At 32.7% G+C, this 21,623-nt stretch overlaps 1 protein-coding gene across 1 annotated transcript; it reads right to left on the reverse strand.

Annotated features, from left to right (window-relative positions):
- Positions 1 to 374: 374 nt before the first annotated feature.
- LOC129948866 (mediator of RNA polymerase II transcription subunit 15-like) lies at positions 375 to 3,686 on the reverse strand. The gene is made up of 10 exons (XM_056059996.1): positions 3,539 to 3,686; positions 3,306 to 3,454; positions 3,011 to 3,228; positions 2,631 to 2,945; positions 2,346 to 2,559; positions 1,748 to 2,284; positions 1,508 to 1,675; positions 1,296 to 1,438; positions 897 to 1,230; positions 375 to 804 (listed from the first exon to the last, which is right to left on the reverse strand). Exons 1-10 carry the CDS (start codon positions 3,592 to 3,594, stop codon positions 581 to 583), a joined length of 2,358 nt encoding a protein of 785 aa, XP_055915971.1. The 5' UTR covers positions 3,595 to 3,686; the 3' UTR covers positions 375 to 580.
- Between the last annotated feature and the right edge of the window lie 17,937 nt (positions 3,687 to 21,623).

The raw sequence follows: 21,623 nt of genomic DNA on the forward strand, positions 1-21,623 counted from the left end.
TTAATTGTCCTTTTTCAAAACTCCGCACTCCATCTTTTTAATCATCATCATCACTATCGCTCATCGTTTTTTAATACATTTCTACACTTATCATTTTAATTACTTATTTATTTACCAATAATTAAATAAAACCGCATTTGTTAAACATTAAACAATGATTTTTTATTTAGACTTTAATTTTAAAAATCTGCTACAAATTCGTCGCGTCGAATCACTTACATATGGAATGCCACTTAAAAAACGACACGACAGAGAAAACGAGAGTCGTCGAAAAAACAAGACGACATCCGAAATAGGCATGATTGTCTGAACCTTCCCTTTGACTTGATAAACCTCGCTTTCAAATCAAATCAAATAAAAAAAAACGCCAATAATTATTAAGGTTTCCAAATACACTCTAATTTATTGAATTTTCGACTTAAAATTAATTTATTAAAAATTGTTTTATCCATAATGCCCTTGTATATATATTCATTTCTATACATACATATTAATATTTGTTATATAATTTATTTCAAAATAAAAAATAGAGTTTAAATATTCTATTTATGTACTCTTAACTATTGGTCTATATTTAAGTCTACATTCCAAATAAAGAAGTAAAATCATTAATAGCAACAGCATTTGGAGAACACGCCTGACGCACTGACATCTCCCAAGTGTCCAATAGATGCGACAAAGAATAACACTTTGGTAGCTTGGCAATTCTTGCCATGAGTGCATTTTGAACGGCCAATAAAAATGGAGTTGCTGAGTACTCTTGTTCTGTGAGAGAGCAGTTTGGTGATGTGAATGGATATTCCTCTGCAAAAAATAAAATAAAAAAAATTAAATGATAATCAAAGCTTTTGTTTAAAAAAATAGAAAAACAATAATGTTATCGAAAGGAAACAAACCTGGAATATTAACACTAACTGGTGGAACACATGGTAAACGTTTATCATCTAAACAACAAATCAATTTAATTGTTTTGTTATTATTCTGAGAAGACGTGTCTAGAGAAACTTTAAACTTCTGATCCAAACGTGCGATTTCACCTTGCAAAACGTGAGGAATATCTTGTGGCGTTTCCTCGTGCTGGAGACGAGCCTGTTTAGCTGGGGTTGGAGCACTGATATCGGTGCCAAAGAGTAGCTCTAAACTGGGCTTGAAAGTTCGTTGCATTGTGTGATTGACAATAGGACTTTGGAGAGTTGTATTTATGACATCCACAAGTGGATTTGTAGATTTCTATAAATGAGGAAAAGAATATGTTATAGATTTTTATTTTAAGCAATATTTTTTTCTTAACATACCCCAAATTGTGTTCCATAAGAGGAAACAATGTCCATTCTCTCTAAAGCGATTTCACACTTCTCAAGGGTTTCGAGAGGAACTCTTTGGGATGGATTACAAAGAATTTCCAGCAGCTTACTCATTTTTGTAATCTTTTCAACATCTGCAAAGATTCGAGAGGATTATGAAAATCAAATTTTTTAAGTTCAATTCCATGAGAGGTTTTACTTACCGTCGTTTCCTATTTTGGCAACCATTCGCTTTAAAGGTTCAATGTATTTGGTCAATTGTTTGTATTTTTCTCGATAGAGAATGTCTTCCTGGGAGTTGTATGGACTGGTCGCTGAAACTTGTCCAGGAGTGTTTAAAGGAGCATTTGGATTTGGGGATTGACGAATGGCTATTGTTTAAAAAACAAAAAAATTGAATTAGATGAAGAACGTAGCAAAATATTGGACATTTTTGAACTTACATCGTGGATTGTTACTCATCAAAGTGGACATTTGTGGAGATGATGAGGGCACCAATGCAGGACTTGGGATCATCTGCGGATTGGGTAGGATAGACTGCTGCTGTTGCTGTTGTTGTTGCTGCTGCTGTTGCTGCTGTTGTTGTTGCTGCTGCTGTTGTTGTTGCTGCTGCTGTTGCTGCTGTTGTTGCTGCTGCTGTTGTTGTTGCTGCTGCTGCTGTTGCTGCTGCTGTTGTTGTTGCTGCTGTTGTTGTTGCTGTTGCTGCTGTTGTTGTTGTTGAGCCTGTTGCTGCTGAGCTTGTTGCTGTGCGGCAGCCTGCTGCTGCTGCTGTTGCAATTGCTGCTGCTGCAATTGTTGTTGCGTTTGTGGAATTTGCTGACCCATACCAGCGGGCGAAGCAACCGTAGGACTTGGACTCTGACGCAAGAACTGTGTCTGTCCAACATTACGGTTTCCAGGGAACATTGCACCACCCTGATTGATGGGCATGTTTTGTTTCTGTTGCATGTTTGGCATATTGATGATTTGATTGATATTTCCTAGAGACAAAGAATTGATATTAACAACTGATTTGTCTCTATTGACTTTACAACAACTTACCTCCTTGTCCAGGATTTTGAGGCATTCCAACTTGTGGTCCAGCATTGACACTATTCGGGTGCATTTGCCCCTGTTGCGGCATATTTGGCATATTCTGTCCGGCGTTCATTTGATTGTGCATTGCCTGATTGACAGCTTGTGGTCCAACATTCATCGGTGCGTTGTTGTTCATTCGTGTCATCATCTGATTCAATTGCGGATGATTCAGACCAATCTGGAATTTGTACAAGAAAATCCAATTGAAGAAAATATTTTGATGAAAAACCACTCAAGTGTCTAACTTACATTTATTTGATTTTGATTCATTGAATTCATTGGCATTTGAGGGACATTCATGGAGCCCATTGGTTGACCTTGCATATTTGCATTGATTTGCATCTGATTGCCTCCCATTTGGTTCATTTGTCCAGGCATTCCCATTTGATTCATTTGCTGGGGTTGATTGCCCATCATGTTGAGATTTACATTGCCCATGTTATTTCCCATTTGAGGGACCATGCTATTGGGACCGGCGTTACCTTGAGGGCCATTCGGACCCATCGGCACGTTCATTTGATTGCGGATGCCTGGCATATTCTGCATTTGCTGACCAGGTCGTTGCTAAAATTGAAACCAGTTAAATGTAAATTTGCTATTACTGTACCTCGGAAATTTCTCTTTCTTACCTGATTCAGACTCTGTAGAAGATTTGATGCAGCTGCATTCACACCGACAACAGCACCAGGTGCTATTTGATTCGGTTGACCACCTCCCATTGGGCCCATCTGGGTATTTCGATTACCCTGAGTTGCGAGGTTCTGTAGTGCATTGAGTGGATCTTGCATCACATTAGAATTACCCATATCAGCATTGGGTGGTTGTTGTGGTTTCCCCGCTGTGCTACCTTTAGAAAGACCAGAAAAAACAAAATCAATAAAATTAAAAGAACAATTGATTTAAATTGGAAATTTCTTCACTTACTTCGGCTAACCATTTCTTTGAAATGCATAAATAACTTAGCAACCAAACCAAGATATTCATCCTTGTTGCGGGCTTTCTTATAGATATGATTCTCCATTACGGTGGCATTTTTCGAAGGATCAGATCCAGTGGTCTGAAGCATTTCATTGCTGCAATGAAATCAAATGAAAAAGATCATAAAAACTTTCTTGATTTTTTAACTTCATTTAAATTGATTAAAAACAAACACTTACATTTTAAAAACAACACTTTGCCGAAATTTAGGACTTTGCCAATCTTCTGTTGACATTTTTATTTAGTTTTTATATTTTAACTGGGAGGAAATAAAGGTAAATAATTGAAACAACTTTTTCTAGTTGCAGTGAGAAACTCAAAACTCAATTTAACAACCAAGACATTTTATATCAACATAAAACGAAATGTCAAATATTTACCAGTGATGCCAACAAGCTCTAAGATATGTTATTAGGATTAAGTGGTAACCAGAATTTAGGTGTGTTACACGAACAAACGATTTAGTTTTATAACCCTTAGATCAGAGGTATAGATTTTGTTTTTAATTTCTACCTGGATTTATTTTATTAACTTAATGATTGACTTTTATGAATGCAGGTAGATTGCTGATTGCTCTTAGAAATTTTAAGCTGTTTTCATATTAAATATTAAACTGAGTTTGTAATACGTGACTATTTGAATTTATCATAAATCGCATTTTATTATCCAAATAACCTTTTGGGTTAATTTATTATAAGAATATTGGTTTTTATCTCGGTTGATTACAAAATCTGATGGATGATTTATTTTATAAATGGTAATGTAGTGTGAACTGTAGTTTAAATGAAAGAGACATACAATATTTGAAGAGGTAAACAAATATACGGACAAAATAAGATAACTTTTATATACTTTAATCTTGAATTCGCATCTCTTCAAATATTAAAAAATGTATATTTAAATAAATGTCTAATAGCTGTGTTTAATCATCACCAAAGGCACATATTGGTCATCAAAGATGTCTATCTTTTTTCAACTTCCCTTTCAACTACATCTCACACTACCTTACCATTCGAAACACAAAATAGCCATCTACATGTCATTATGAAAACTATTTCTAAAGGTTTTTAAATTGACTCAGATAGAAACACAACAAGCATAACAAATTGTTGTTGTATAACATGTTAATAGATGACGCAAATGGATTAATTTCTAATAAATACACAGCTAATAGCTAAATATATGAACATAGAGTATTTTTTCAGTGCTATTTACATTAAGACCAATTTAAATCAGTTTTTATGAAAGTAAATATCTCTGTTTTGAATTTGAAACAGTGCTTTTATAGATGTTTTGTAAAATAGAGAAATAGATAAAAAACGAAAACATTATTCATAACTTTTGTGTGCAAAAGGATTTTTAAAAGAATATTTAATACCAATAGCCACGATGATATGACGTCAATATTTAACTTTAAAGTTTCTTGACCAATTGTACAATTAAACAAATAATCAGTGATAAAGCAACTTTGGGGCGCCTTCCTATAACCCTAGCACGAATTTCCTTCTGATTTTTTTTTTTACAGTTAGATAGGGGTGTCAATAGAACATGTTTTAAATATTAATGCAAGAAATCACCTTTAAGTCATAGAAACATTTTTTTTTCTTTTTAGGACTTAACGCTACTTTTTTTGTATTTCATTTTTGAGCCTAAAAATAGTTTTTTTTTTGAATTGATAACAAGGCGGCGTACTAACAGCTAGGTATGTAAGGGGGTCATACTACTTGGGACCACTATAGGATTTGCTGTGGGTGCGAATTTGGGTATATGCAAAGTACTTCTTGCATTTGAGCACTAAAATCAATAAAATACCCAAAAAAAATCCAGTGTGGCAACACTGAATAAAAAGCATGGAAGAAATGTCATGTTTTTTAAAATTAATTTAAAATAGAAATAAGTGTTTCCTCGCTCTAAAATTATTATAGTTATTATTTTTTTGCACATATCTATCAAGTAAAAAAACCGCGAGTCGAAATTCGTGCTGTGGTAGTGGAAAGTTGAGCCGCAACTTTAAACAAAAATTAAATCCTTTAGTATTTGTAAAATTCTCTTTGAATTTAATTATCAATAATATTGTTTCCTTATTTATTCAAATGTGTTGAGAGTTAAATATTGGAAAAGTTAAATGCAAAAAGTTCTATATGTAGTTACCCCTTTATAAAATATACGTCAAATAAAATTTCTTTTAAGAACGCGCGCTTTTGTAAGCAAATGAAGAGAACTGGCAGCATTTCTTAACGGTTTCTGTTTTGTTTATATGTAATTTTATTTTTATATTTATTCGTTTGGTGGATGTAATATTGTAACTTTTTTCTGTTGAATTTGTTTATTTTGAATAATCAAAAGCTATTTTATTATAAACATATACTTTTTTAAATATAATATATTTGGTAAGTTCCAAGATAATACTTAATTTTATTTTATCTTCAAAAGAAACATTAGTGGTCTCTATTGAACTTTTTAGTACATTTAACAAAGTACCTTCAGGGACAGATATGTAAATCTTTAACCATTTTGTCTTAATGAATTTTATACGTTTACATATGCCCTGTAATTACCAGAGAGAAAAAAACATAAAATTAGGATGTGAGGTGTATATTTATGGCCGAAAAGCATATCACTCGGATCTCTGGATCAATTGTAGTCCCCACGGTATGATCTTGATAAGGGTAGATGAAACAAGGAGAAGGTTTAAGGTTGGTGGCGCCTTAAAGAACCATCACGCATTTTAGGAGAATTTCATAAATGCTTAGTGGCGACGGCGAGAATGATACGTTGCAAAGGTCGTGGGGAAAATTATTATCTTATTAGTATCTTTTGCCGTCTTCTCTTTTTACACCAACCATATAAATCAAGAGCTGATATGTTTTCTGTTTCCTTGTGGCCTTTTGGATGCCAATCTTATGCAAATTTGAGATGTGCTTAGGTGAAAAAAATATTTTTTTTTCCTTTTTAAATATTTGTCCATGGGTTTTTGGAAACCCAATAATTTTGAGGGCTAAAAGGGCATGAGTGCGATAAATGGGGCTTCAAAATTTGATAAGAGTTTTTGTAAAAGGGTTAAAAACAAGTATATTTTTGTATAGCAGAAGGAAATCTATCTGGCCCCTTTTAGCATGTAAGGGCAGCCTTCATACAAAATTAATGCAATTGAAGAAAAAAATATTAAAAAACAACTGGAATACTTAAAATAAAGAACTATACTTACTGTTTTTACTTATGTTGAACCAAAAAAAAAAAAAAAACAAATGTCTTGTAATTAATAGAAAATCTCTTGACCTTTCTTATTTTCCATCGAACGTTCTGAGCAATGCTCCAATAGAATATGTGGTTACAGCAAAGAATTTTGGCGTGACTTTTAATCGTCTCTTGACTTGGGATGATCATATTAATGGACTCGTTGGTAAGTTTTACGGAGGACTTTGTATGTTATGGGTTACACAATCTTTCACTCCGTTAAAAATGCGTTTGCTTCTCGCTAAAACCTTGGTAATTCCTTTCCTGGTTAATGGTTGTGAAGTATATTGTAACTCCAGTTTCACGAGCAGCAAAAACTGAATATAGCCTTCAACTCAATCGTTCGTTATGTTTTTGGATTACATAGATATGATTGGATATATGATTTTGCCTCTCGAAGAATATATAGAACATCGTAGTTTGATTTTGCTTTCCGACATACTTATAGCACGCTAACCACAATATTATTTTGACAGAGTAAAAAGGGCGACTTCAAGCAGATCTCACCAGCTAATTATTCCTTCTTACTTACTTAGGTCCTCATACCTGTTAAGTCCGTTGAGGACAACTTAAGTGGCATAGGTCTCCACTAAGCCTACGCCATCTTGTACGGTTTCCGGAGATGTGTTGCAGCTCCCTCTAACTCTTTCCTAGTGTCGCTGATTCCGCCTCGACTGTCCTGCGCCATGTGCTTCTCGGTCGTCCAGCTCTTCTTTCTTCTTGTGTGAGCGGATTTCACTGCATTGCTTGGGCTGCAATGCAATCGTTACCTTTTCGAAACGTATTTCCAATCCATTGCCACTTACTTCTTCGTATTATACATTCTATAGGTTCCTGACCTGTCCTTCTATGAAGGACCTCATTTGAAATACGGTTTGGCCAGAAAATCCTTAGGATGTTACGAAGACATCTATTTACGAAGGTTTGAAGCTTTCTTGTTATGGCTGAAGTAACCTTCCAAGTGCTGCACCCATAAAGAAGCACAGATTCGACATTTGTGTAGCTTTGTTTTAAGCTGATAGAGTTATTCCTCCAAATTTTTAACAGCATACCGAACGCCGCTTTTACTTTGCCAATGCGGCAGATGACGTCTTGTTCGGTTCCGCCTTCGTTGGAAACGATGCTTCCAAGGTATTGGAAGCTCTCCACTTTTTCCACTGGTTGCGAGAAAATATTTATTTGAGAGGATGGTCAAACAAAAATTAAAGAAAGAAAACTTTAGACCAATTTTGTTTTGTGAAACCAAGAAACTTTTTGTATCGTTTAAATAGAAGTAGGATGTAACGATTAATGTTTTAAACAAAATAACTGCTTTTTCTCTTCTTTGAATCCTTGTTGTCATTCTGCTCCTCTCGTTTTAGATCTTGTCTATATTTTAAACGCATGCAAGCATCTAACAAAACCTGTTATCTAATTTTAATTAAAAGTCGTACTTTGGTACAAAATACTAGGTAAACTTACTGATAAAGGGTAAGGTAATTTGAAAGTAATGTCGGTTATGGGATGCCCTATAGGCCGCGAGGCCCATACTTATGTTGAGAAACGTGATGAAAAGCGAACCTCACGTTCTGGGTGGCGCGTAAGTGATGCCGTTAAACAAGCTAGAGTTTATTCAAGAGCTGAGAAATCAGCTTTGAAAGAGTTTCAAGAAGAAGAGGAAGGAATACTCTACGATTGAAAGGTAAGTTGATATTCTCATTGTTAAGAGGACTTAAAACTTTAAACGAGATTTTCTCAAAACTGTGTTTTTCAAACTTTCCTCAATCGTATCTCGGCTTGTAAACGGCTTGACCGAATGACCTGAAATTTGATGGGTTGGATTCAGCACATGTAAACGCAAGGAATGAACTATCGACAAGCAAAAATTCCAAAAATTTCGATTTTTTTATAGCAAAAAAACAAAAACAAAAAAAACAAATGTCTCCCAAAAATCCAATCTTTGGGAGCTCCAACGAGCACCAATGAATTCACAATTATTGATGGTTTAGCTTCTTGTGGACTTGTTCAATTTAATGGGGTTGCCAATCAATACAACAAATATTTGGACCTAATATTTTTCTCCGACACGATAAATACTGACGTAGCTGTATCCCCAGCCGATGTTAAACTAGTAGAAGAAGACCGTCACCATTCAGCTTTAAATATATCACTGAATATAAATGTGTGCAATATCCCTAATACATCAAATGAAAAACTTAAATTCAATTTTAAAAAATGTAACTTTAATGAACTAACTAACTTATTGTGTAATGTTGATGACATGTGTCTAAATTTGTATAGTATTATTTTTAACTGTTTTTATGAAACTACGCCATTACGGAAATCTCGCTATAAATCTAAAACTCCACCATGGTTTGACACTCAATTAAAAAACTTAAAAAATTAAAGAAATAAGGTATGGCTAAAATTTAGTAAAACTAGAGCAGAAGAAGACTTCAGGATTTACTCCGAACTTAAAAATATTTTCATTGACTACTCCAATATTCTATACTCTGACTTTATTATAAAAATTGAAAATGAATTGAAACAGACCTTAAAAAAACTTCTGGGATTTCGTGAAAAGTAAGGGAAAAACTGACGGTTACCCAAACTATATGTCTTTTAATAACACAACAAGTCATGACTCCCAAATAATTTAAAATATGTTTGCTAATTTCTTCAAAGATGCTTTCGACGTGCCTCCTTCTTTTCAAATTCCCGATTCGTTCTTTCCAGCCCAAAATTATCCCTACCTTAACTCACTTGACTTGACAATATGTGAGGATTCAATTGTTCGTTGTGTCTCAGAACTTGATGAGTACCATCATGTGTTTTAAAAAAATGTGTGTCTCATTTATCGTACCATCTGTTTGTTTTGTTCAATGAATCTCTTTGAAGCTCAGTTTTCCCACTATTATGGAAAAGTGCATTTATAACTCCGATTCATAAAAAAGGGTCTAAGAATGATATAACAAATTACCGGCCGATTGCCAAACTTTCCGTTATTCCCAAACTATTTGAGTCCATTATCTGTAAGATGTTATCCTTTAATTGTAATTCAATTGTATGTGAAAATCAACATGGTTTCGTCTAGAATAAATCAACAATTACAAACCTACTTCACTTTACTTTTTTCTACCTTGAGTCCTTCGAAGATCGTAAGCAAGTAGATTGCGTATTCACAGATTTCAGCAAAGCCTTTGACAAATTGTGTCACAAGACTTTAGTCCATAAACTTAAGGCCTTAGGGTTTAACCACAAATTCTTGACGTGGATCTCGTCTTATCTTAAGAACAGAAATTATAGCGTTATATTCAGAAATGAATTCTCCTACCAATTTTACGTCAACTCTGGTGTTCCACAGGGTAGCCTATTATTTATCTAAATGACATAACATCCGTTATAAAAAACTCCTTCGTTTTAATATACGCTGATGACATTAAAATTTTCAAATCTATTAGTTCAATTAATGACTGCTCACAGCTTCAAGAAGATCTTCATAGTTTTAGGGAATGGTGCAATACAAACCGGCTTTTATTGAATATTGACAAATGTAAAACTATATGTTTTACACGCAAAAAAACAATTATAGATTATAACTATTTATTAGATTCTTCCTCCCTTTGTAAGCTTTCCGTTTTCTCTGATTTAGGTGTTAGTCTTGACAGTAAATTAACGTTCTGTGACCATTATAACTTTATAGTTAAAAAAGCTAACAAAATTCTAGGTTTTATTAAACGTTTTTCTCGTGACTTTCGTGAACCCTACGTCTTAAAACTTCTTTATGTATCATTTGTCAGGCTGTGTACGGCTGTGTTATATGGGCACCATACTATTCAGTCCATATTGACAGACTTGAAAGTATCCAAAAAAGATTTATGCGTTTTTGTCTTCGTTTTCTTCCGTTTTCCCAAATATTCACACCACCTCCTTATTCTCAGAGACTTTTGCTAATAAACCTCTCTACACTTTCACAACATAGACAATATTTCCAATTTTGTTTTATTTAAAAATTAATAAATGGTTCTATTATATCCGCAACAGCTCTGAATCGTCTAAATTTTAGCTATAGTCAAACTAGCATAAGAAGACAGATACCTCTATGTCCGATCTTTAGCAGAACTAACTATGGTATGAATAGCCCTTTAAATCAATTGATTTCAGTCTTTAATAAATTTTATAATTTAATTTCATCTGTTAATGACAATGTTAAAAGTAAACAATTTAAAGAAAGCTTTTTTAATATGTTATAGTATTTATTTATTTTTATGTTAATTAAAATTTTAAATTAAAAATTATGTAAATAGCTATAAGTTTATATTAACGTTAGATAATTAACGGATTAAATAAATAAATGATAGTTCATTCCAAGCGTGTAGGCTCATAGATTAAAACGCCATTTACTTTTTTTGTTTTAGAATCGTGGAGGAAGTGTGAGCCCATTTTTTCGAGGTGGAGTTGTTCACACCTGTGTAACTCGTGTTCTTTACAATAATTTTAATTCAAATATTATATTTATACTGTCGAACTATGTTAATAAATGATAATAAACTTAATAAAGTTGTATCTGGTCGGGAAAAAAAATTCTTAACATACAGGCCGTCACATGGGATGACCCCTTTAACGGTTTTTGAAAACTCTGTGTCATTTCCTTTTTTCTTAAGTTAAAAATTTCACAAAAACATGTTTCTTTGGACTTTAAAATTCAGCTGTTCAACTATTAAATCAAACTTTCACTTTAAGTCAATGTTCGATTCAAAATAAATAATGAATAAAAAAAAACAACTCATAACTATTAAACTTTTACTGCTTTAGCATGGAAGAAATATGGCAATGTCGACATCATCTCAATAGTTAGATCGTCTTTATTTACGCTATCTCCTTAGTATATGTTTTTAGGAAAGAATATACTTCACACATCTTCTAAGCCAGTTAGTCTTCACTCAAGCAAGCTAGGTGACCTATAGACTATAGGGTGATAGTGTGCAGTTCATGATTTTAACGTCTCCTTACTTGGCATTCCTCAAATAGTTGTTTATTGCTAAAATAATTTTATAATTATATTTGTATTAAGTTGTTATTTGTATTGTATATTCAAATATGTACATACATATCATGTAATATTAAGAATATGTATAAAAAAGAAGTTTTACAATTGAAACTCTATTAACAGGGATGGTAGAAATCAAAAATCCCGGATAATAGAACTTTTTTTTTCTCAAGCAAAATAAAGCAGAATTTTATTTAACTTTATTTTTATTTAAAAAAAAAAAAAAACGAAAACAAATTTAAATTAATTCATAAAACTTAACAATTCATTCAGTATATATTATTGTTTGTACATACATACATTACAAAATCACAACAATGATTATTAGGAACTTCAAGAAAAACATTTTTTTAAAAAGTTAAAAAGTTGTTGTATTGTTGTTTGTCGTTGTGAATTTCACGTTGTTTTTCTTTCAGTAAATCAACCTTAATGCGGTGAATTTTCTTCATATACTTTTGTGTTATTCCAATTCGATTCTTCTAAAAAACTCAAAAGTGTAGAACATGCCTTAATCGCATCAACCATTGGAATTTTTGAAATTTCTACATCATCGGATTTTTCAGAAAGGACTTCCAGCTCGTTTTCAAGAGGGTTATTTATCATCTCCATAATTTCGTTCTCTGATAAAACAGCAAATGGTGAAGCATTTGCATCTGAGTGCACCCAATTTCTTATTGCATTGACATCAAAATCCTCCGCGACTTCAATAATTTTTGAAATCACGTCAATGGCATCTTGTTCTGAGGAAGTTTAGAAATGTCGATGATGTAAAAACTAAAATTTGTTGATTTCGATAAAACTTACCTTCTCCTTCATTTTCGGGACAAAGTAAATTGTGGCAAACATTTTTCAGAACATCGGTGGTAACGAAATTCCAGGACTTAGAAACTCCCCATAAAGCATTATTGATGTTAAATGAGTTGAACAAATGTATCCTGTTTTCTGAACTTCCGACTAATCTTCTTTCAATAATTTCACTTAAAACTTCGAATCACGCCTTGGTTGAATCAGAGAAGTCAGTTTGGTGGAAAGTACCTCACTAGTATATTTGCGGCTTTAAAATCATTAACGTCTTGGTATCCAAGAGCAATAAAACTTTGGAGTTCTTTTCAAGGTTGTTTTATCCCGATGCTCTTTAACTTCTGGGACAAAGTTTTTATTAAACCAATCAAGGAACAATTTTTGGGTTACCCAAACTAGCTTGTAGGCTTTGTAGATAACTGGAAGCTCTCCATCATTCATGCTATGAACTTTCCAGATTTGTTGATAGAATTTCACAATTAGTGACGAACGAAACAAAATACACTGTAAAAAATTCTTACGAATTTGTTGACAAAGTGAAAAATGTTAAATTACAAAGTAATGATGTATTGGTCTCGTTTGATGTTATTTCATTATTTACTAACATCCCAGTACAATTGGCTATTAATATTATTAAAAAGAAATGGGATACGATTAGCAGACATAGGTACTAAAATCAGCCAAACTAAATTTGTTGAAATCATGGATTTTTGCTTAAAAGACAACAACTATTTGCAGTTTAAGGACATTATCTACAAACAAATTTTTGGAATGCCAATGGGTAACCCTCTTTCGCCCACTATTGCTGATTTGGTAATGGACCATTTAATGCAAAGCCAAATTTTATAGTGAAATATGTTGACATATTTGCGGTTATGGACAAATATAAAGTCACAGACTTATTATTGATCCTGAACGGATTCCACTCCAAACTACAGTTCACTGTTGAAAACGAAAATAACAGTTCTATATCGTTCCTAGATGTCAAAATCCACCGTATGGACACTCAATTGTCGTTTGATTGGTTTCAAAAACCAACAGCATCAGGACGTCTGATCAACTTCCGGTCCAACCAAGCCAAACACATAATCTTTAACACAGCTTCCAATTTAATTAACAAAGTTTTCACGTTAAGTGACGAAAGATTCCACCATTCAAATACCATCAAAGTGACCAAAATTTTAAGCGACAACGGTTTCCCGCCAGCAATTATTCGTGGCTTTATTTTACAACAACAATGTAGACGCGCTAAACAACAAAGTGAGGATAACAACAAAGGATACTTCAAAAGCATTGTTTACGTTCAAAAACTGGCTGAGAGTTTTAAGCAAGTTGTCACCAAAAACATCCAAGATGTCCGATTGGCTTTCAAATCTAACCAGACTATTAGACACCTTTTCACCAAATTAAAGACCAAAATAGACAGAGATAAACGCACTGACCTCATTTATAAAATAAACTGCAAAGGTAAACCTAACGAAACATGTAACCTTTGCTACATCGGAACCACCAAACAATTCTTGCGCCAAAAATTGTCCAACCACAAATCTGACATCAAAAACAATAACCTGGCTAAAACCGCATTGGCGGCCCATTCAATAGACAAAGGTCATTCTCCGGATTTCGATAGTGTTAAAGTTCTTCAAAAGGAAAAACATACCTCTAAGCGATATACGCTCGAAACGCTCCACATCCTGAACAACAACAAAAAATTTGAATCGCAAGCAAGACACACAGAGTATATCATCTGTATACTGCTCACTTGTTTCCTCATAAGAGTTTTCTCTTTGTTTTTTGTAGTTATAGACTGAACTTCTTAATTAGAAGTTTTTTTTTACACTGTTTTAAAATTTAATTGTTAAACTGTAAGTTTTTTCTTATTCTTGTTGTCGACAATATTGTACTATCAGTCTTATTTAAAAACGCTGTATAGAGCCTACATAAAGTTATGTTATCTCTATAATGCCTCTAAACGCAAAAATGCTATTTATAAAACTTATACAAGGTTGCATAGTCCCATAATAAGCTAAACGCGTTTTGAGGTTGAATAGAGCCTACATAAGGAAATTATTGTTATTATTATTTCGTAAATGTCATTTTGATTTCTCTCCTCTCTTTTTGAAATTAAAATAAAAACAATAATGCCTCTCGAGTTTAGCTCGTGAGCCGAAGAAACGAAGAATCTAAAAAAAATATAGATTTTCGAAAGAGAATATCATACAAATAATTGGAATTATTTTGTTATATTTTAGTTGTTATGACAACTAGTAGATTTTATAGTACTTTTGGCACTTTTTTTGATATAAGCATTGTATAACTAAAATTTATAGCAGATTTTTTTAATAAATAGGAATTTTTGCAACGTTACATAGAGCCTACATAAATCCTTATTCACTGTATAACTATTCATCTGTTTAGCGAATTCTATTAAATAAGACTGTATGTGTTTTATATTTCATGTGTAATAAAGTTCCCCTGAGGAAGGCAGCTAATGCTAATGTAACAACCTTGTTTCATTGCAACGATCAAAGTGACCAAAAAAGCCGAAGGAAAACCTAATTTTTCCAATACACATAAGTATATATTCATTGGTCAATACATTATCTTTTAACATCATTTTTTAAAGCTCTTGGGCGAGCTCTTTTGCTAATAACCATCAACTTGCATTTATGAGTTCCTGAAGCATTACAATAAACCAGTACAGTGAGTCGTTCCTTCGATTCCTTATGTCCTTCAACTGAACGCTAGTCGTTGCATGCCATAGTGTTTTGGGGCAAACATTTCCAAAAAAGGCTGCTTTTATCGGCATTGTAAATTTTCTCATTTCTTAAATTCTCTGTTTGAATGAGTTCAGACAATTGATCTTTATTTTTTCCCCTATCGCTTTAAATCCATGAATTCAATGGCGGTTTTTGAATTATCCGAGCCATCCTTCAGTGCATACCCAGTCAAAGCTATGTTTAGATTTTCATGAAAAAATTTAGCTTTCTCCACTGTAATTTGCCTAAAATTGCAACTCCTCGAAATCGTTCCTGGCGAAACCATTCATATGTTACTGCGTCCACTTTGGGATTTTCAGCTTTTTTGAGAGTTTTGAAGCTGTCTGCAAAAAATTTGAAAATCTTGTCTTTATTTTTTAGAATATCAAACACTGTTTGGGTGCCGATTTTGTGTGCCATTTTTAATGGCACACTACTTTTACGATGTTCGTTTATCAAATCAACTATTCCCTTAATCGAATCAAAGATAATCGAGTTTCTACTGTATTTTAATAGGATCGGTTAAGTCGTTTCGATTATCTTTTTTTTCCAATGTCAAATGTTTATATACACCATACAATTCATCTTGTTGATATATTATTATACATTTAAAAACCAATGTTCCTGTGCCTTAATACGACTCAGCTAAAAGCATTTTATGTATAAATCAAAGGCAAATCTTCCTTGCTTGCCATATGCGTGTTAATAAACATTAAATTTTACCTTGCAACATCAAAATGTCATAGGTATGCCAATATCACATCATTTAAAATATGTAGCCTTGTCGCAACACTTTTAATGAACGTCATGTTTTTTTTTGTTGAATTTTCTCCTTGAAGCTTCATTTTGTTTACATAAATTATAATCATTTTTGCAACTTCCATGATAAATATGTTAGATCCTTGTGTCCTACTTAAAATATTGCCTTTAAAAGCCAACAAAATAAACAAGACAGTTTTCAACACAAAGGGTTTTACTTTATTTGTTTAGTTTCATTTTGTTGATAAAAAGAAGTGCATTAGAAATGTTGTTTAATTCTTAAGAATAACAGTCGTACACATATTTGGATAAAAGTTGAATGATAGTTTATTCATTTTCATTTGATATAATGTGAATTTCAATCGAAAGTTATCAATACAAAGTTAAATGGCTCGAATAGATGGAAACATATAATAACTTTGAATCATAACACAACACAAACAAAACAAGCCACAGGTTTAATCAATATCGAATTTAATGATGCAATGCAAACGTTAAGTTATTATGGTAGGTTTATCTACCATGATTTAGTGCTGCCAAGTTTAAGTTCCAAATTGAACGAAGCTTTCGGGAGATTTGTTTATCACGAAGTTTAAAAACGTAGTTTAAATAATATATATATTTTTTTATTGGATTCTTAATGTACTTTTATAAAGCTGTTTCCAAACGGACAATATTTAAAGTACCACAGAGTATTTATTAATCAAAACCTAATTGTTGGCAGACGAAACTTTGGGTCCAAAAACGAGCGTATCAGATTTCATAGGTATTACAAAATTAACAATAATTGGATAATGCTTTAAAATATATGATCTGTTCCAAAACGAATTTAATTTTTTTTTCGGCACCGTATTTTCTAAACATGGTCTTTTTGATTTGAGACTTGAAACATTTAAGACAAGTTATAAAAAAATAATGATGTAGGAACAAAATCTTGAGTGAAATGGGTCTTTTAAGTACTTACAGACTGAACTGAACATTTTAGTTTTTAACAGTTCTCGTTTAAGCAATAAAGCCGACTCTAATTAAAGCAGTTTCTTATTTCAAAAGTATTGCTTAAACATATTCAGTCGGTTTATTTAGACAGTTGTCCTAATTTACCTAATGCTACAAACATAAACTCTTCAAATACTCCTATTAATATAGGCAAGTTAAGTTTTTCCACTTCTGAGATTGAGTTAGCGTTGTCTAAGCTTAAGGGTGATAAGCGATGTGACGGATTGACGGAATTTCATCAATCATTTTACGAATGTGTGCGAATGCATTGGCTGTTCCTTTAAAAATTATTTTAAATCGTTCACTTGCAAAAAGACGAGTTTCTAAATACTCGGAAACGTTCAACAATCACACCTATTTACAAATCAGGTGGTACTCGAGATGTTTCAAACTATCGTCCAATTTGTAAAATTGCTACGATTCCCGAATTTTTTGAAAAGTTAGTCTATCACAAATTAACTCCTTCTCTTAAAGCAATGATTTCACCATACCAATATGGTTTTGTACCTGGTAGATGCACTGCAATAACCTCACTTTTTTAGTAATTTAGTCTTGAATGCACTTGAGAAACGTTATCAGTATATGATGTTGTCAATAGTGACTTTTCTAAAGCTTTTGACAGAGTCAATCATGATGCTTTACTTATGAAGATAAATAAAGTAGGTTTTTTCTCAAACTTTTTAAAATAGCTAAATTCATACTTTAGGGATCGTATACAGTACGTTCGTATAAATAACATTATTCATGCAACGGTATATGTTACGTCGGGTGTCCCGCAAGGAAGCCGTCTTGGTCCTCTTCTTTTTGTTGTTTATAACGACATTCTTGATATGTTTTTAAATTCAAAGTGCTTGAACTACGCAGATGATTTTGTATAAATTCTGAACATGATTGTTTTCTGCTGCAACAAGATCTTGATCTTTTATCGGACTGGTGTTTAGCTAACTGTTTACATTTGAACATTTCCAAATGCCAAAGCCTAACGTTTGCTCGAAACCGTCGTCCAATTAATTTAACTATAAAATCAATCATATGCCATTGTCCGTTATAACCTTTAAAAAAGATCTTGGTGTTATTTTTTATCAAAAACTTGACTTTGTAAAGCATAAAGCATTTTTAGTTGCTAAAGGCAGTTCAATGTTAGGTTTCATATTGCGAAACTCAAACGTGATTTCCGATCCACACACCTTGTTTATATTTCGCGTTTGCAAAAAGTCTAATCTTGAATACTGCAGTGTAATCTGGAATCCTTCATATTTTTTTCATTCATTTAGAATCGAAAAGATCCAAAAACCATTTACGAGAGTTGCACTGAAAAGACTTCAATGGGACAAAGATCTTCCTACCTGTGAAACGAGGTGTAAACTACTCGGTATTTTGCCTCTTAACATTCGTAAAAAGTATACAGAGGTTGTTGATTGTTCACAAATTTTAGCTCTAATTGAGTTTAATGTTCCTGCGGGATTGCTTCGAAACCAACGGTTTTTAAATGTTCCATATCATAAGACTGTGTATGCTTCCAATGAACCAATATCCAGGTGTTTAAGAGAAATAAATACTGTTTGCAACATGATTGATTTCAATGTTAATAGATATTTATTTAAATCAACTTTATTGTTAATTCTAAATAACTTTGCTGGTGGTAATGTTTAAAATTTTAAATTGTATGTATTATATTATCTAGTAATCACTAAAATACCTATTGTAACTTTTTTTGATGAACAAACTAAACTAAACTTTTCTTAATTTTAAACACTTTGAACAACTCTCCCCGGTCTGCGGCTTAATTCTAGAAGTTCCATTTTGTAAATTCTATTTTTTTGTGTGGTTTGTTCAAATGTTCTAAATTGCTTGGTATCGTATTAAAAAATCGTGTGTTATTTTATCGTGATAATAGTTACTTAGTGAATGCACCACAAATTCAAGCCAAGACAGCTTTAGTGATTGTTGTTTTACAAGCTCAAAATCGTCTTCTCGTCTTCAAAAAAAAAACATTTTTCTTTAATTTTGTTTATGAAATAAAAATATCTGGATAAAGTATACTTTAAAAACGATAAAGAAGCATTTTATTGCCCTATAAGTCAGGCGAGTCAACCTTTATTCAAAAACTCAATTCAAATTTCGACTTCGAATTTAAAATGATTTTAAGTACGTTTTTGGAACAGTTTAAAATGATTCTTAATGCGTACTACATATTACTTTTATTTAACACATTTTTCGAAAGTTGAAAAATGTATACATTTGCTAAAAATATTTGCTTTCATAAAAACTTTTAAAAAATGATTTATGTAGATTTTTAGATTTTAGATTAAGATTGATTTTATTTAAACATACATTTTTAACAATAATTTGGTCAATACAATCAATATGATGCATGACATTGCCGTCTGCCTGATTGACAACTAAAAGTATAGCTTTATATAGACTAAAAAAAGAAAGTACAGTTTAAGATTAAAACGCTTCATTTAAAATTTGATGTCTACATTTAAGTGCTGTTTTGCAATATGCGGTTAACTTTGTGACTTATTTCCTGTAGAAGGCTTATGAATTAAGTATTTGAAATAAAGTCACTGCCTAGGATATGTCTTCTTATTAATCTCAGTATCGCACATCGCATAACAAAATGAAAAACATCCACGCGCTCATTCAAGTTGCACATGTTGCATAAAATCCATAAGTCATTGCGGTGAGGAATGTTGTTCAAATTAAGGAGATCTCCTCTTAGGCGGAACATTCACGAAATTGGTTCGATGGTATATTTGTTATGGAAGTAGTTTCATTCCCGGAGATCGTAGTCTAGTCTACTATAAATCATGCGTTGTAGTGAGCTTTTGGTTTGCTCAGTGTATTGTTCTCTTGAGGCTTCACCCAGACGAGCCATTAGGCGATATAAAGTTGGTTTCTAAGAGGCAAGGTTACTGCAGCTTAGGTCAACATCCACCTGCTCGGCAAGATCTATCCAGTTTTTAAACCATCTACTTCGGGATTGGATTGTTTGAAGAACTACTCTCTTTGGGAGACGATAACTTGGAATATCTAGAACTTTGTCATGTTTTATGTATGTATGACTCCTTCAAAAAGCAAATTAGTTCAAAAGCATTATTTATCATCTTTGTACTTTTTGCAAACATTTTTGAATGCAACAATGCTTTTAAATTTTGCACTAGAGTATAATCTTATCGAAAGTTTATGATAGTACTGAGAGAAGTAGTTCCATTTAATAACCATGAACTTATAAAGTGAGAAACGAGAACAATTTAGTTTACCCTAGAACTTTTCCATAGATTAAATTTCAGCTCATTAATTTGTGTCATAAATGTACACGCTCATAAAAAACCACGCGACGCAACTTAGCGCATTATGGAATATTTTTAGCAGAAGTTATGTACATACTTGAGCTTTGAAGAAAGTCTCTAGATTCATAGGTTTTTGATTTGACCAATTTTAAGAAAGTGAATAATAAAAAATGTATGTTTTAACTTTTTTAAATACTAATATTTTTTGTATTTCGAATTGCAACTAAAAATGTAGCATAACTTTCATCCAAACAAAATTATTTATTCCAAAATTTGTAGTTTCAACTTCCCAGTAACCGTGGCATGATTTTTGGTGCGGGGGACTGTCATGCGAGAGGTCTTGGGTTCGATCCCTGCCTGTGCCACCTAAAATTATTCACGGGTACTGCCTCTTGCGAGGAATTGACAAATTCTCCAAAAGTAATTCTTGTCATGAAAAGTGCTTTCACAAATTAGGCGTCTGGATTCGGCATATAACCTGTATGTCCCCTCCATCCCTGCAACAACAACAGGAATGGTTAAGAGTTGTAAGTCACTAGGCCCTGGTTCTCTACGGACTGTTGTGCTACCTAATTTATTTATTTTAACTTCCCATAAGAAGTAATTGTAATCCATACGAATAAAAAATGTTGACTTTTCTCGACGTTTTAAGGTCCCTAGAATATAAAAAGAAAGGCGTGTACCATCAACTGAACGCTCCGAGCGCTCAACTTTTTTTTAAGTGAGACAAAAAATCTCAGCTGAGCACTGAGAATTTTTGCGGAGATTTCTGAGACAAAAAATTCATGGATTCATTTCTCAATTTGCTTGCTCACCCAAAACAGCTGTTCATTTGTCATTTGTCTGGTTTGGCGCCTAATTTAAATAATTTTTAAGAAAAGAAATAAAATTTAAACATTTTTATAAATTAATTAACATGAGTGAAGAAGTTCAGCAAATTTTTGAGGTCGACCGCGACGGGGTGCAATATCTTTTGATCGATACAGCCGAAAGTATAGATGTATTGAGAACTGGTAAGTATAACTAGAACTACCGAAAAGCAAATGTTTTTATTTTAACTAACTATCTATCTAATACTTTTTTCTGTCTATTTAAGACCCCGTAAGACTACATCGGCTGGAGGAAGAACGCATTCAAATTTTAAAGAAAGCTGCAGAAAGAGATGAGAAAAAAATTGCTTTACAAGAGGAAAAATTAAAGAAAATCTCGATATATTTGTTAAATTGAGGGAGCGGGAAATCAAGATCGAAACGATTTACTTCGCCAAATCTTACAAAAAAATTAAAAATAAGATATATTATAAAAAAAGCTATAAATTAAGCTAATTACCTTAAGAGCTAAGAACCTGAAATGTCTGGTCATGGTCAATATACTTACTGTTCCTTTT

This window comes from Eupeodes corollae, chromosome 3 (assembly GCF_945859685.1).
Source record: "Eupeodes corollae chromosome 3, idEupCoro1.1, whole genome shotgun sequence".
Classification (NCBI taxonomy): Eukaryota; Metazoa; Arthropoda; class Insecta; order Diptera; family Syrphidae; genus Eupeodes; species Eupeodes corollae.

What these genes read in the sequence shown, in the direction of transcription:
- LOC129948866 (XM_056059996.1), bottom strand. Translation starts at nt 3,594, where the DNA reads ATGTCAACAGAAGATTGGCAAAGTCCTAAATTTCGGCAAAGTGTTGTT. An exon ending in GATGAGTAACAATCCACGAT is followed by an intron (nt 1,676 to 1,747) that starts GTAAGTTCAAAA and finishes TTTAAACAATAG; the next exon opens with CCATTCGTCAATCCCCAAAT. An exon ending in CTTATGGAACACAATTTGGG is followed by an intron (nt 1,231 to 1,295) that starts GTATGTTAAGAA and finishes CCTCATTTATAG; the next exon opens with AAATCTACAAATCCACTTGT.